At 49.4% G+C, this 15,943-nt stretch overlaps 1 protein-coding gene across 1 annotated transcript in view; it reads right to left on the bottom strand.

The window, feature by feature from the left end:
* Positions 1-15,561, bottom strand: part of QARS1 (glutaminyl-tRNA synthetase 1) — a 179,830-nt gene extending 164,269 nt beyond the window's left edge. The window contains exon 1 of the mRNA XM_063941120.1: positions 15,414-15,561. Coding sequence (XP_063797190.1) covers positions 15,414-15,527 — 114 coding nt within the window. The 5' untranslated portion in view covers positions 15,528-15,561. The remainder of the gene's footprint in view (positions 1-15,413) is intronic.
* Between the last annotated feature and the right edge of the window lie 382 nt (positions 15,562-15,943).

Below are 15,943 nucleotides of genomic sequence, written 5' to 3'. Positions count from 1 at the left end.
CTGTAGTGCAGTGCAGGGGAGAGACCTGGGAGCCGTCCTGACCAGCGGAGCTGTGAGAGGAAATGGCGCCGTGTGCTGAGGAGATAGGCCCCGCCCCTTTTTCGGCGGGCTCGTCTCCCGCTATTTTGTGAATACAGGCAGGGGTTAAATATCTCCATATAGCCTCTGGGGGCTATATGTGAGGTATTTTTAGCCTTTATATAGGTTTACATTTGCCTCCCAGGGCGCCCCCCCCCAGCGCCCTGCACCCTCAGTGACTGCGTGTGAAGTGTGCTGAGAGGAAAATGGCGCACAGCTGCAGTGCTGTGCGCTACCTTTAGAAGACTGCAGGAGTCTTCAGCCGCCGATTCTGGACCTCTTCTTACTTCAGCATCTGCAAGGGGGCCGGCGGCGCGGCTCCGGTGACCATCCAGGCTGTACCTGTGATCGTCCCTCTGGAGCTGATGTCCAGTAGCCAAGAAGCCAATCCATCCTGCACGCAGGTGAGTTCACTTCTTCTCCCCTCTGTCCCTCGTTGCAGTGATCCTGTTGCCAGCAGGAATCACTGTAAAATAAAAAACCTAAGCTAAACTTTCTCTAAGCAGCTCTTTATGAGAGCCACCTAGAATTGCACCCTTCTCGGCCGGGCACAAAAATCTAACTGGAGTCTGGAGGAGGGTCATAGGGGGAGGAGCCAGTGCACACCACCTGATCTGGAAAAGCTTTACTTTTTGTGCCCTGTCTCCTGCGGAGCCGCTATTCCCCATGGTCCTTTCAGGAACCCCAGCATCCACTAGGACGATAGAGAAATAGAATTATCGGTAAGTAAATTCTTATTTTCTCTATCGTCCTAGTGGATGCTGGGGTTCCTGAAAGGACCATGGGGATTATACCAAAGCTCCCAAACGGGCGGGAGAGTGCGGATGACTCTGCAGCACCGAATGAGAGAACTCCAGGTCCTCCTTAGCCAGGGTATCAAATTTGTAGGATTTTACAAACGTGTTTGCCCCTGACTAAATAGCCGCTCGGCAAAGTTGTAAAGCCGAGACCCCTCGGGCAGCCGCCCAAGATGAGCCCACCTTCCTTGTGGAATGGGCATTTACATATTTTGGCTGTGGCAGGCCTGCCACAGAATGTGCAAGCTGAATTGTATTACACATCCAACTAGCAAAAGTCTGTTTAAAAGCAAGAGCACCCAGTTTGTTGGGTGCATACAGGATAACAGCAAGTCAGTTTTCCTGACTCCAGCCGTCCTGGAACCTATATTTTCAGGGCCCTGACCACATCTAGCAACTTGGAGTCCTCCAAGTCCCTAGTAGGCGCAAGACACCACAATAAGCTGGTTCAGGTGAAACACTGACACCACCTTAGGGAGAGAACTGGGGACGAGTCCGCAGCTCTGCCCTGTCCGAATGGACAAACAGATATGGGCTTTTTTGAGAAAAAAACCACCAATTTGACACTCGCCTGGTCCAGGCCAGGTCCAAGAGCATGTTCACTTTTCATGTGAGATGCTTCAAATCCACAGATTTGACTGGTTTTAAACCAATGTGTTTTGAGGAATCCCAGAACTACGTTGAGATCCCACAGTGCCACTGGAGGCACAAAAGGGGGTTGTATATGCAATACTCCCTTGACAAACTTCTGGACTTCAGGAACTGAAGCCAATTCTTTCTGGAAGAAAAATCGACAGGGCCGAAATTTGAACCTTAATGGACCCCAATTTGAGGCCCATAGACACTCCTGTTTGCAAGAAATGCAGGAATCGACCGAGTTGAAATTTCTTCGTGGGGCCTTCCTGGCCTCACACCACGCAACATATTTTCGCCACATGTGGTGATAATGTTGTGCGGTCACCTCCTTTCTGGCTTTGACCAGGGTAGGAATGACCTCTTCCTGAATGCCTTTTCCCTTAGGATCCGGCGTTCCACCGCCATGCCGTCAAACGCAGCTGCGGTAAGTCTTGGAACAGACATGGTACTTGCTGAAACAAGTCCCTTCTTAGCGGCAGAGGCCATAAGTCCTCTGTGAGCATCTCTTGAAGTTCCGGGTACCAAGTCCTTCTTGGCCAATCCGGAGCCATGAGTATAGTTCTTACTCCTCTACGTCTTATAATTCTCAGTACCTTAGGTATGAAAAGCAGAGGATGGAACACATACACCGACTGGTACACCCACGGTGTTACCAGAACGTCCACAGCTATTGCCTGAGGGTCTCTTAACCTGGCGCAATACCTGTCCCGTTTTTTGTTCAGACGGGACGCCATCATGTCCACCTTTGGTAATTCCCAACGGTTTACAATTATGTGGAAAACTTCCCCATGAAGTTCCCACTCTGCCGGGTGGAGGTCGTGCCTACTGAGGAAGTCTGCTTCCCAGTTTCCATTCCCGGAATGAAACACTGCTGACAGTGCTATCACATGATTTTCCGCCCAGCGAAAAGTCCTTGCAGTTTTTGCCACTGCCCTCCTGCTTCTTGTGCCGCCCTGTCTATTTACGTGGGCGACTGCCGTGATGTTTTATCCCACTGGATCAATACCGGCTGACCTTGAAGCAGAGGTCTTGCTAAGCTTAGAGCATTATAAATTTACCCTTAGCTATATTTATGTGGAGAAAAATCTCCAGACTTGATCACACTCCCTGGAAATTTTTTCCTTGTGTGACTGCTCCCCAGCCTCTCGGGCTGGCCTCCGTGGTCACCAACATCCAAAACTGAATGCCGAATCTGCGGCCCTCTAGAAGATGAGCACTCTGTAACCACCACAGGAGAGACACCCTTGTCCTTGGATATAGGGTTATCCGCTGATGCATCTGAAGATGCGATCCGGACCATTTGTCCAGCAGATCCCACTGAAAAGTTCTTGCATGAAATCTGCCGACTGGAATTGCTTCGAAGGAAGTCACCATTTTTTTACCATGGCCCTTGTGCAATGATGCACTGATTTTAGGAGGTTCCTGACTAGCTCGGATAACTCCCTGGCTTTCTCTTCCGGGAGAAACACCTTTTTCTGGACTGTGTCCAGAATCATCCCTAAGCACAGGAGACTTGTTGTCGGGATCAGCTGCGATTTTGGAATATTTAGAATCCACCCCTGCTGTTGTAACAGTATCCGAGATAGTGCTACTCCGACCTCCAACTGTTCCCTGGACTTTGCCCTTATCAGGAGATCGTCCAAGTAAGGGATAATTAAGACGCCTTTTCTTCTAAGAAGAACCATCATTTCGGCCATTACCTTGGTAAAGACCCGGGGTGCCGTAGACAATCCAAACGGCAGCGTCTGAAACTGATAGTGACAGTTCTGTACCACGAACCTGAGGTACCCTTAGTGATAAGGGCAAATTTGGGACATGGAGGTAAGCATCCCTGATGTCTCGGGACACCAGATAGTCCCCTTCTTCCCGGTTCGTTATCACTGCTCTGAGTGACTCCATCTTGATTTGAACCTTTGTAAGTGTTCAAATTTTTTTAGATTTAGAATAGGTCTCACCTAGCCTTCTGGCTTCAGTACCACAATATAGTGTGGAATAATACCCCCTTTTCTTGTTGTAGGAGGGGTAATTTAATTATCACCTGCTGGGAATACAGCTCGTGAATTTTTTCCCATACTGCCTCCTTGTCGGAGGGAGACCTTGGTAAAGCAGACTTCAGGAGCCTGCGCAGGGGAAACGTCTCGACATTCCAAACTGTACCCCTGGGATACTACTTGTAGGATCCAGGGGTCCTGTACGGTCTCAGCGTCATGCTGAGAGCTTGTCAGAAGCGGTGGAACGCTTCTGTTCCTGGGAATGGGCTGCCTGCTGCAGTCTTCTTCCCTTTCCTCTATCCCTGGGCAGATATGACTCTTATAGGGACGAAAGGACTGAAGCTGAAAAGACGGTGTCTTTTTCTGCAGAGATGTGACTTAGGGTAAAAACGGTGGATTTTCCAGTTGCCGTGGCCACCAGGTCCGATGGACCGACCCCAAATAACTCCTCTTCCTTTATACGGCAATACACCTTTGTGCCGTTTGGAATCTGCATCACCTGACCACTGTCGTGTCCATAAACATCTTCTGGCAGATATGGACATCGCACTTACTCTTGATGCCAGAGTGCAAATATCCCTCTGTGCATCTCGCATATATAGAAATGCATCCTTTAAATGCTCTATAGTCAATAAAATACTGTCCCTGTCAAGGGTATCAATATTTTTAGTCAGGGAATCCGACCAAGCCACCCCAGCTCTGCACATCCAGGCTGAGGCGATCGCTGGTCGCAGTATAACACCAGTATGTGTGTATATACTTTTTATGATATTTTTCCAGCCTCCTGTCAGCTGGCTCCTTGAGGACGGCCCTATCTATAGACGGTACCGCCACTTGTTCTGATAAGCGTGTGAGCGCCTTATCCACCCTAAGGGGTGTTTCCCAACGCGCCCTAACTTCTGGCGGGAAAGGGTATACCGCCCATATTTTCTATCGGGGGGAACCCACGCATCATCACACACTTCATTTAATTTATCTGATTCAGGAAAAACTACGGTAGTTTTTTCACATCCCACATAATACCCTCTTTTGTGGTACTTGTAGTATCAGAAATATGTAACACCTCCTTCATTGCCCTTAACGTGTGGCCCTAATAAGGAATACGTTTGTTTATTCACCGTCGACACTGGATTCAGTGTCCCTGACTGTGTCTGTGTCGACCGACTAAAGTAAACGGGCGTTTTAAAACCCCTGACGGTGTTTTTGAGACGTCTGGACCGGTACTAATTGTTTGTCGGCGGTCTCATGTCGTCAACCGACCTTGGCGCGTGTTGACATTATCACGTAATTCCCTAAATAAGCCATCCATTCCGGTGTCGACTCCCTAGAGAGTGACATCACCATTACAGGCAATTGCTCCGCCTCCTCACCAACATCGTCCTCATACATGTCGACACACACGTACCGACACACAGCACACACACAGGGAATGCTCTGATAGAGGACAGGACCTACTAGCCCTTTGGAGAGACAGAGGGAGAGTTTGCCAGCACACACCAAAAACGCTATAATTATATAGGGACAACCTTATATAAGTGTTTTCCCTTATAGCATCTTTTTTATATATTTCTAACGCCAAATTAGTGCCCCCCCTCTCTGTTTTAACCCTGTTTCTGTAGTGCAGTGCAGGGGAGAGCCTGGGAGCCTTCCCTCCAGCCTTTCTGTGAGGGAAAATGGCGCTGTGTGCTGAGGAGATAGGCCCCGCCCCTTTTTCGGCGGCCTCGTCTCCCGCTCTTAACGGATTCTGGCAGGGGTTAAATATCTCCATATAGCCCCCGGAGGCTATATGTGAGGTATTTTTAGCCAAAAAAGGTTTTCATTTGCCTCCCAGGGCGCCCCCCTCCCAGCGCCCTGCACCCTCAGTGACTGCCGTGTGAAGTGTGCTGAGAGGAAAATGGCGCACAGCTGCAGTGCTGTGCGCTACCTTAAGAAGACTGAGGAGTCTTCTGCCGCCGATTCTGGACCTCTTCTCGTTTCAGCATCTGCAAGGGGGCCGGCGGCGAGGCTCCGGTGACCATCCAGGCTGTTCCCTCTGGAGCTAATGTCCAGTAGCCAAGAAGCCAATCCATCCTGCACGCAGGTGAGTTCACTTCTTCTCCCCTAAGTCCCTCGTTGCAGTGATCCTGTTGCCAGCAGGACTCACTGTAAAATAAAAAACCTAAGCTAAACTTTTCTAAGCAGCTCTTTAGGAGAGCCACCTAGATTGCACCCTTCTCGGCCGGGCACAAAAATCTAACTGAGGCTTGGAGGAGGGTCATGGGGGGAGGAGCCAGTGCACACCACCTGATCCTAAAGCTTTACTTTTTGTGCCCTGTCTCCTGCGGAGCCGCTATTCCCCATGGTCCTTTCAGGAACCCCAGCATCCACTAGGACGATAGAGAAAACACGGGTAAATGCGCGCCCCGGTGCATTTATCCGTGTTTTTTGAGCTAGTGGAAAAGGGGTATAAGGCAGCGATTCCACTGCTGCCGGGCATTGCTGCGAAGCCCGGCTACACACCTCCTGTGACGTGCATGGATCCCCGACAGCACACCTCCTGTGACGTGCATGGATCCCCGACAGCACACCTCCTGTGACGTGCATGGATCCCCGACATGACACCTCCTGTGACGTGCATGGATCCCCGACATGACACCTCCTGTGACGTGCATGGATCCCCGACAGCACACCGCCTGTGACGTGCATGGATCCCCGACAGCACACCGCCTGTGACGTGTATGGATCCCCGACAGCACACCGCCTGTGACGTGCATGGATCCCCGACAGCACACCGCCTGTGACGTGCATGGATCCCCGACAGCACACCGCCTGTGACGTGCATGGATCCCCGACAGCACACCGCCTGTGACGTGCATGGATCCCCGACATGACACCTCCTGTGACGTGCATGGATCCCCGACATGACACCTCCTGTGACGTGTATGGATCCCCGACAGCACACCTCCTGTGACGTGTATGGATCCCCGATAGCACACCGCCTGTGACGTGCATGGATCCCCGACATAACACCTCCTGTGACGTGCATGGATCCCCGACATAACACCTCCTGTGACGTGCATGGATCCCCGACAGCACACCGCCTGTGACGTGTATGGATCCCCGACAGCACACCGCCTGTGACGTGCATGGATCCCCGACATGACACCTCCTGTGACGTGCATGGATCCCCGACATGACACCTCCTGTGATGTGGATGGATCCCTGACATGACACCTCCTGTGACGTGCATGGATTACTCCGGAATGGAGCATCACGGCTAAAGCATTGGACTGAGTCGCTCTCTTCCGTGCAGCTTTATGAAGAAACAGAGAGAATAAGCTATATTAACTACTCGGGCACAATAGTTTAGAAAAGCTCGCAATTTCTGCTCGTTGAAGGGGGGGGGGGGCTCCGGTCAGCATGCTGGGTGGCCTTGCCATGCAATGGGCAGCCCCCAGCATGCTAGGGAAAGGATAGCAAATTCTGCTGATTAGCTATCCTTACTGAATTAGCCCCAAAATCTGAAATTCTGGTGATAATAATAAGAATTTACTTACCGATAATTCTATTTCTCATAGTCCGTAGTGGATGCTGGGGACTCCGAAAGGACCATGGGGAATAGCGGCTCCGCAGGAGACTGGGCACAAAGTAAAAGCTTTAGGACTAGCTGGTGTGCACTGGCTCCTCCCCCTATGACCCTCCTCCAAGCCTCAGTTAGGATACTGTGCCCGGACGAGCGTACACAATAAGGAAGGATTCATGAATCCCGGGTAAGACTCATACCAGCCACACCAATCACACCGTACAACCTGTGATCTGAACCCAGTTAACAGCATGATAACAGAGGAGCCTCTGAAAAGATGGCTCACAACAATAACCCGATTTTTGTAACAATAACTATGTACAAGTATTGCAGACAATCCGCACTTGGGATGGGCGCCCAGCATCCACTACGGACTATGAGAAATAGAATTATCGGTAAGTAAATTCTTATTTTCTCTAACGTCCTAAGTGGATGCTGGGGACTCCGTAAGGACCATGGGGATTATACCAAAGCTCCCAAACGGGCGGTAGAGTGCGGATGACTCTGCAGCACCGAATGAGAGAACTCCAGGTCCTCCTCAGCCAGGGTATCAAATTTGTAGAATTTAGCAAACGTGTTTGCCCCTGACCAAGTAGCTGCTCGGCAAAGTTGTAAAGCCGAGACCCCTCGGGCAGCCGCCCAAGATGAGCCCACTTTCCGTGTGGAATGGGCTTTTACAGATTTTGGCTGTGGCAGGCCTGCCACAGAATGTGCAAGCTGAATTGTACTACAAATCCAACGAGCAATCGTCTGCTTAGAAGCAGGAGCACCCAGCTTGCTGGGTGCATACAGGATAAACAGCGAATCAGATTTTCTGACTCCAGCCATCCTGGAAACATATTTTCAGGGCCCTGACTACGTCCAGCAACTTGGAATCCTCCAAGTCCCTAGTAGCCTCAGGCACCACAATAGGCTGGTTTAAGTGAAATGCTGAAACCACCTAAGGAAGAAATTGAGGACGAGTCCTCAATTCTGCCCTGTCCGTATGAAAAATTAGGTAAGGGCTTTTATAGGATAAAGCCGCCAATTCTGAGACACGCCTGGCTGAAGCCAGGGCTAACAGCATTACCACTTTCCATGTGAGATATTTTAAGTCCACAGTGGTGAGTGGTTCAAACCAATGTGATTTTAGGAATCCCAAAACTACATTGAGATCCCAAGGTGCCACTGGAGGCACAAAAGGAGGCTGTATATGCAGTACTCCCTTGACAAACGTCTGAACTTCAGGAACAGAAGCCAGTTCTTTTTGGAAGAATATTGACAGGGCCGAAATTTGAACCTTAATGGACCCTAATTTGAGGCCCATAGACACTCCTGTTTGCAGGAAATGCAGGAAACGACCCAGTTGAAATTCCTCTGTAGGGGCCTTCCTGGCCTCGCACCACGCAACATATTTACGCCAAATACGGTGATAATGTTGTATGGTTACATCCTTCCTGGCTTTGATCAGGGTAGGGATGACTTCATCCGGAATGCCTTTTTCCTTCAGGATCCGGCGTTCAACCGCCATGCCGTCAAACACAGCCGCGGTAAGTCTTGGAACAGACATGGTCCCTGCTGGAGCAGGTCCTTTCTTAGAGGTAGAGGCCACGGGTCTTCCGTGAGCATCTCTTGAATTTCCGGGTACCAAGTCCTTCTTGGCCAATCCGGAGCCACGAGTATAGTCTTTACTCCTCTCCTTCTTATGATTCTCAGTACTTTTGGTATGAGAGGAAGAGGAGGGAACACATACACTGACTGGTACACCCACGGTGTTACCAGAGCGTCCACAGCTATTGCCTGAGGGTCCCTTGACCTGGCGCAATATCTGTCCAGTTTTTTGTTGAGGCGGGACGCCATCATGTCCACCTTTGGTTTTTCCCAACGGTTCACAATCATGTGGAAGACTTCTGGGTGAAGTCCCCACTCCCCCGGGTGAAGATCGTGTCTGCTGAGGAAGTCTGCTTCCCAGTTGTCCACTCCCGGAATGAACACTGCTGACAGTGCTATCACATGATTCTCCGCCCAGCGAAGAATCCTTGCCACTTCCATCATTGCCCTCCTGCTTCTTGTGCCGCCCTGTCTGTTTACGTGGGCGACTGCCGTGATGTTGTCCGACTGGATCAACACCGGCTGACCCTGAAGCAGAGGTCTTGCCTGACTTAGGGCATTGTAAATGGCCCTTAGTTCCAGGATATTTATGTGAAGTGACGTTTCCATGCTTGACCACAAGCCCTGGAAATTTCTTCCCTGTGTGACTGCTCCCCAGCCTCTCAGGCTGGCATCCGTGGTCACCAGGACCCAATCCTGAATGCCGAATCTGCGGCCCTCTAGGAGATGAGCACTCTGTAACCACCACAGGAGAGACACCCTTGTCCTTGGAGACAGGGTTATCCGCTGATGCATTTGAAGATGCGATCCGGACCATTTGTCCAGCAGATCCCACTGAAAAGTTCTTGCGTGGAATCTGCCGAATGGAATCGCTTCGTAAGAAGCCACCATCTTTCCCAGGACCCTTGTGCATTGATGTACTGACACTTGGCCTGGTCTTAGGAGGTTCCTGACTAGGTCGGATAACTCCTTGGCTTTCACCTCCGGGAGAAACACCTTTTTCTGTACTGTGTCCAGAATCATCCCTAGGAACAGCAGACGTGTCGTCGGAATCAGCTGTGATTTTGGAATATTTAGAATCCATCCGTGCTGTCGTAGTACTACTTGAGATAGTGCTACTCCGACCTCTAACTGTTCTCTGGACCTTGCCCTTATCAGGAGATCGTCCAAGTAAGGGATAATTAAGACGCCTTTTCTTCGAAGAAGAATCATCATTTCGGCCATTACCTTGGTAAAGACCCGGGGTGCCGTGGACAATCCAAACGGCAGCGTCTGAAACTGATAGTGACAGTTCTGTACCACAAACCTGAGGTACCCTTGGTGAGAAGGGCAAATTGGGACATGGAGGTAAGCATCCTTGATGTCCAGAGACACCATATAGTCCCCTTCTTCCAGGTTCGCTATCACTGCTCTGAGTGACTCCATCTTGAACTTGAACCTTTTTATGTAAGTGTTCAAGGATTTCAGATTTAAAATGGGTCTCACCGAGCCGTCCGGCTTCGGTACCACAAACAGCGTGGAATAATACCCCTTTCCCTGTTGTAGGAGGGGTACCTTGATTATCACCTGCTGGGAATACAGCTTGTGAATGGCTTCCAATACCGCCTCCCTGTCGGGGGGAGACGTTGGTAAAGCAGACTTCAGGAACCGGCGAGGGGGAGACGTCTCGAATTCCAATTTGTACCCCTGAGATACTACCTGCAGGATCCAGGGGTCCACTTGCGAGTGTGCCCACTGCGCGCTGAAATTCTTGAGACGGGCCCCCACCGTGCCTGAGTCCGCTTGTAAGGCCCCAGCGTCATGCTGAGGACTTGGCAGAAGCGGGGGAGGGCTTCTGTTCGTGGGAAGAGGCTGTTTGCTGCAGTCTTTTTCCCCTTCCTCTGCCCCGGGGCAGATATGAGTGGCCTTTTGCCCGCTTGCCCTTATGGGGACGAAAGGACTGAGCCTGAAAAGACGGTATCTTTTTCTGCTGCGAGGTGACTTGGGGTAAAAAGGTGGATTTTCCAGCCTTTGCCGTGGCCACCAGGTCCGATAGACCGACCCCAAATAACTCCTCCCCTTTATACGGCAATACTTCCATATGCCGTTTGGAATCCGCATCCCCTGACCACTGTCGCGTCCATAATCCTCTTCTGGCAGAAATGGACATCGCACTTACTCTTGATGCCAGAGTGCAAATATCCCTCTGTGCATCTCGCATATATAGAAATGCATCCTTTAAATGCTCTATAGTCAATAATATATTGTCCCTGTCCAGGGTATCAATATTTTCAGTCAGGGAATCCGACCAAGCCACCTCAGCACCGCACATCCAGGCTGAGGCGATTGCTGGTCGCAGTATAATACCAGTATGTGTGTATATACTTTTAAGGATATTTTCCAGCTTCCTATCAGCTGGTTCCTTGAGGGCGGCCGTATCAGGGGACGGTAACGCCACTTGTTTTGATAAGCGTGTGAGCGCCTTATCTACGCTAGGGGGTGTTTCCCAACGCGCCCTAACCTCTGGCGGGAAAGGGTATAATGCCAATAATTTTTTAGAAATTAGCAGTTTTTTATCGGGGGAAACCCACGCTTCATCACACACCTCATTTAATTCATCTGATTCAGGAAAAACTACGGGTAGTTTTTTCACACCCCACATAATACCCTTTTTTGTGGTACTTGTAGTATCAGAAATGTTCAAAACCTCCTTCATTGCCGTGATCATGTAACGTGTGGCCCTACTGGAAAATACGTTTGTTTCCTCACCGTCGACACTGGAGTCAGTGTCCGTGTCAGTGTCTGTATCGACCTGAGGTAACGGGCGTTTTATAGCCCCTGACGGTGTTTGAGACGCCTGTACAGGTATTAACTGATTTGCCGGCTGTCTCATGTCGTCAACAGTCTTTTGTAAAGTGCCGACACTATCACGTAATTCTTTCCATAAGACCATCCAGTCAGGTGTCGACTCCCTAGGGGGTGACATCACTAACACAGGCAACTGCTCCGCCTCCACACCATTTTCCTCCTCATACATGTCGACACAGCGTACCGACACACAGCACACACACAGGGAATGCTCTGATAGAGGACAGGACCCCACTAGCCCTTTGGGGAGACAGAGGGAGAGTTTGCCAGCACACACCAGAGCGCTATATATATATATACAGGGATAACCTTATACAAGTGTTTTTCCCTAATATAGCTGCTGTATATATTAATATGCCAATTTAGTGCCCCCCCTCTCTTGTTTTACCCTGTTTCTGTTGTGCAGGACTGCAGGGGAGAGTCAGGGAGCCTTCCTCCAACGGAGCTGTGAGGAAAAAATGGCGCTTGTGTGCTGAGGAGATAGGCCGCCGAAAAAGGTGCAGAGCCTTTCTCCCGCTTTTTTGTGGAAAACTGGCAGGGGTTAAATACATCCATATAGCCCAGGAGCTATATGCGATGTATTTTTAGCCATTTAAGGTATTTTCATTGCGTCCCAGGGCGCCCCCCCCCCAGCGCCCTGCACCCTCAGTGACCGGAGTGTGAAGTGTGCTGAGAGCAATGGCGCACAGCTGCGGTGCTGTGCGCTACCTTATTGAAGACAGGACGTCTTCTGCCGCCGATTTTCCGGACCTCTTCACTCTTCTGGCTCTGTAAGGGGGGCGGCGGCGCGGCTCCGGGACCCATCCATGGCTGGGCCTGTGATCGTCCCTCTGGAGCTAATGTCCAGTAGCCTAAGAAGCCCAATCCACTCTGCACGCAGGTGAGTTCACTTCTTCTCCCCTTAGTCCCTCGATGCAGTGAGCCTGTTGCCAGCAGGTCTCACTGAAAATAAAAAAACCTATTTAAACTTTTACTCTAAGCAGCTCAGGAGAGCCACCTAGATTGCACCCTTCTCGTTCGGGCACAAAATCTTAACTGAGGCTTGGAGGAGGGTCATAGGGGGAGGAGCCAGTGCACACCAGCTAGTCCTAAAGCTTTTACTTTGTGCCCAGTCTCCTGCGGAGCCGCTATTACCCATGGTCCTTTCGGAGTCCCCAGCATCCACTAGGACGTTAGAGAAATTTTGTTTTATGGCGAAGTGTCACCTATTGTATAAATAGGGAAGCGGTAGTTTGTAGTGCTTGAGAAGAGGTCCCTGTGTACTCAGCCAACACGTATGTCACAGTGGGGTGAGTGGGTCCAGCGCACACCTACCATTGATGGACACGGCAATTCAGAGGTGGGCTGCGGCCTAGCACTAGGCAAACCTCCAGGGAACATGGCACACCCTCATGTGGCGTCACCATGTGGTCCTACATTAGACTGGGAAAACATTGGGTGGTACACAACCATCACTGAGCAGTGAACGCATTTGTTGCCTGAAGTATTGCAACCCTCTTACCTCTGTTTGTCATTACCCGGTCTCGTCTTAATACGGTCTTGTTCCCAATTGTAAAGAGCAATGGCGGAATATGCTGCTGCCATATAAGTGCTAATAGAGAAATATGAGAGAGATATTGCAGTGGACTGGGGGGTATCCAATTACCCGCGGTCTAAGACCGTGGGTAATTGTTTCGCCGGGGGCTATCCAATTAGCCCCGATATGGCGCACTCCTCCCCCCAATGCCGGCACTTTCTAAGCATAGTCCGAGATAGGTGGCACGCCGGAGCCGCGATAACACACATGGGATCAGGGACTTATCCCCGATCCCATGTTTTCGCATGATTGCAGGTCCAATCTCAGCCGATCATAAAGGCCTGTAATTAGATACCACGATAATGACCATCGGTCATTAATCGAGACATCCAATTGGATACCTCCCATTGTAGATAGATAGATAGATAGATAGATAGATAGATAGATAGATAGATAGATAAAATTTAAGGCAGGTGTGGAAAAAATGCTGCAAAGACTGCTTAAAAATAGAAGTGTTAATAGTTTATTTTGATCAATTACCAAAATGCAAAGTGAATGAACAGATGAGAAACTTGAATCAAAATTTGGTATGGCCACCCTTTGCCTTCAAAACAGCATCAATTCTTCTAGGTACACTTGCACACAGTGTTTGAAGGAACTCGGCAGGGAGGTTGTTCCAAACATCTTGGAGAACTAACCACAGATCTTCTGTGGATGTAGGCTTGCTGAAATACTTCTGTCTCTTAATGTAATCTCAGACAGACTCGATGTTGAGATCAGGTTCTGTGGGGGCCATATCATCACTTCCAGGACTCCTTGTTCTTCTTTACGCTGAACATTCTTCACGACATTGGCTGTATGTTTGGTGTCATGTCCTGCTGCAGAATAATTGAAGCCAATCAGATGCCTCCCTGATGACACTGAATGACATAAGTACTTCCCTGTATTTCTCAGCATTTAGAACGCCATTAATCCTGACCATATCCCCTCATTTGCTGTTAATGCTGCCCCAAAACTTTGAAGGAACCTCCACCATGCTTCACTATTGCCTGCAGACACTCATTATTGTACGGCACTCCACACCGTTCAGCGAACAAACTGGCAAATGTTTCACATTTTGACTCATCAGTCGCTTGCTGACATTTTCCTGCACCCCAGTTCCTAGGTTTCCGTACATAGTTGAGTCGCTTGCCTTTGTTTCCACATCACAGGTATGGTTTTATTGGGCGCAATTCGTCCATGAAGACCACTTCTGGCCAGACTTCATGGAACAGTAGATGGGTGTACCAGAGTACCACTGGTTTCTGTCAGTTCTGAGCTGATGGCACTGCTGGACATCATCTTATTTTGAAAGGAAAATATGATGTGTCATTCATCTGATGCAAGTTGTTTCCTTGGCCGACCACTGCGTCTACTGTCTTCAACGTTGCCTGATTCTTTGTGCTTCAATGGGAAGAGTACCTGCCTGTACTTCTCAGCATCATGAAATACCATCAGGGAGGCGTCTGATTGGCTCCAAATTTATTCTGCAGCAGGACAACGACCCCAAACATACAGCCAATGTCATTAAGAATGATCTTCAGCATAAACAAGAACAAGGAGTCCTGGAAATGATCATATGGCCCCCACAGAGCCTGATCTCGACATCAAGTCTGTCTACATGTAAAGCGTAACGGAATTTGCTGCGCTATATAAGAAACTTAACAAATAATAAATAATGAAGATACAGAAGGATTTGAGCAAGCCAACATCCACAGAAGATCTGAGGTTAGTTCTCCAAGGTGTTTAGAACAACCTCCCTGCAGTGTTCCTTCAAAAACTGTGTGCACGTGTACCTAGAAGAATTGATGCCGTTTTGAAGTTAAAGTGTGGTCACACCAAATACTGATTTGATTTTAGATTTCTCTTCTGTTCATTCACTTTGCAGTTTGTTGATTAAAAAAAAAAAAAAAAACTATGAACATTTCTATTTTTTAAAGCATTCTTACTCTGCAGCATTTTCTCCACACCTGCCTAAAACTTTTGCACATCTATATAAAAATATAACAAAAAAATAAGACACATTTTGCCGTGAGGGCACCCAGTGCTAAGGCTAAGTACATTTGAAGTGGCTGTGCCAGACGTGTGTGTGTGTGTGTGTATATATATATATATATATATATATATATACACATACACACACTGTACAATGTGTTAATACCCACACGTATCTGCAAATGACCTGGTCTGAGACAGTATAATAATAAACTATAATTATAATGAGGACACAGCAGACTGACAGGACCTGGCTGCCCTGAGAGATGAGTAACTAATACATAAGGAAAGAGGAAGCTTCTCTCTAGAACCAGTCAATAGCAAGGGCCTGGCAAGGGACAGCTGAGGGCACGGCACAGTACCTGGAGCACCGTGTCTCGCAGCACCGAGCTCAGCGCTTCGTTCTTTAGCGTCTCCCGCGCCTTCTGCTCGCTGAGCCCGATCACTGTGAAGAGAGACACCGAATCAGCCGCCATCTTCGAACCGGGAGAAAGGGAAAGGGCAAAGCCACCAACCGGCGTTGGGCTCCTCGTACGTCACACGCCGCTGGCCAATCGGATCGAAAAGTGCCTAGAGGGTGCCACCAATAGCGACGCACTGATGCTGGCGTTTAGCCAATTCTGTGAAGGGAGAATGATAAAGGAGGCGGGCTCTGAGTTGCATCAGGCTGTCCGCAGTATTAAAGGGCCCAGCTGGACGCACATGGTTGGTGTGTGCTCAGTGCTGCTGCTGAAGTGGTCTGTGCTGCTGTGTTCTCTCTGTGCTGCTGTGTTCTCTCTGTGCTGCTGTGTTCTCTCTGTGCTGCTGTGTTACTGAGGGTCTGATAGAGGCACAGACTCAGCTTTTAAATTATTATCTTTGGAAATGTCACTGTTCTGCATATTGATTATAT

The sequence above is a fragment of the Pseudophryne corroboree genome, chromosome 9 (genome assembly GCF_028390025.1).
Source record: "Pseudophryne corroboree isolate aPseCor3 chromosome 9, aPseCor3.hap2, whole genome shotgun sequence".
In the NCBI taxonomy this organism is placed as follows: domain Eukaryota; kingdom Metazoa; phylum Chordata; class Amphibia; order Anura; family Myobatrachidae; genus Pseudophryne; species Pseudophryne corroboree.
This window is presented reverse-complemented; position numbering and strand designations above follow the sequence as displayed.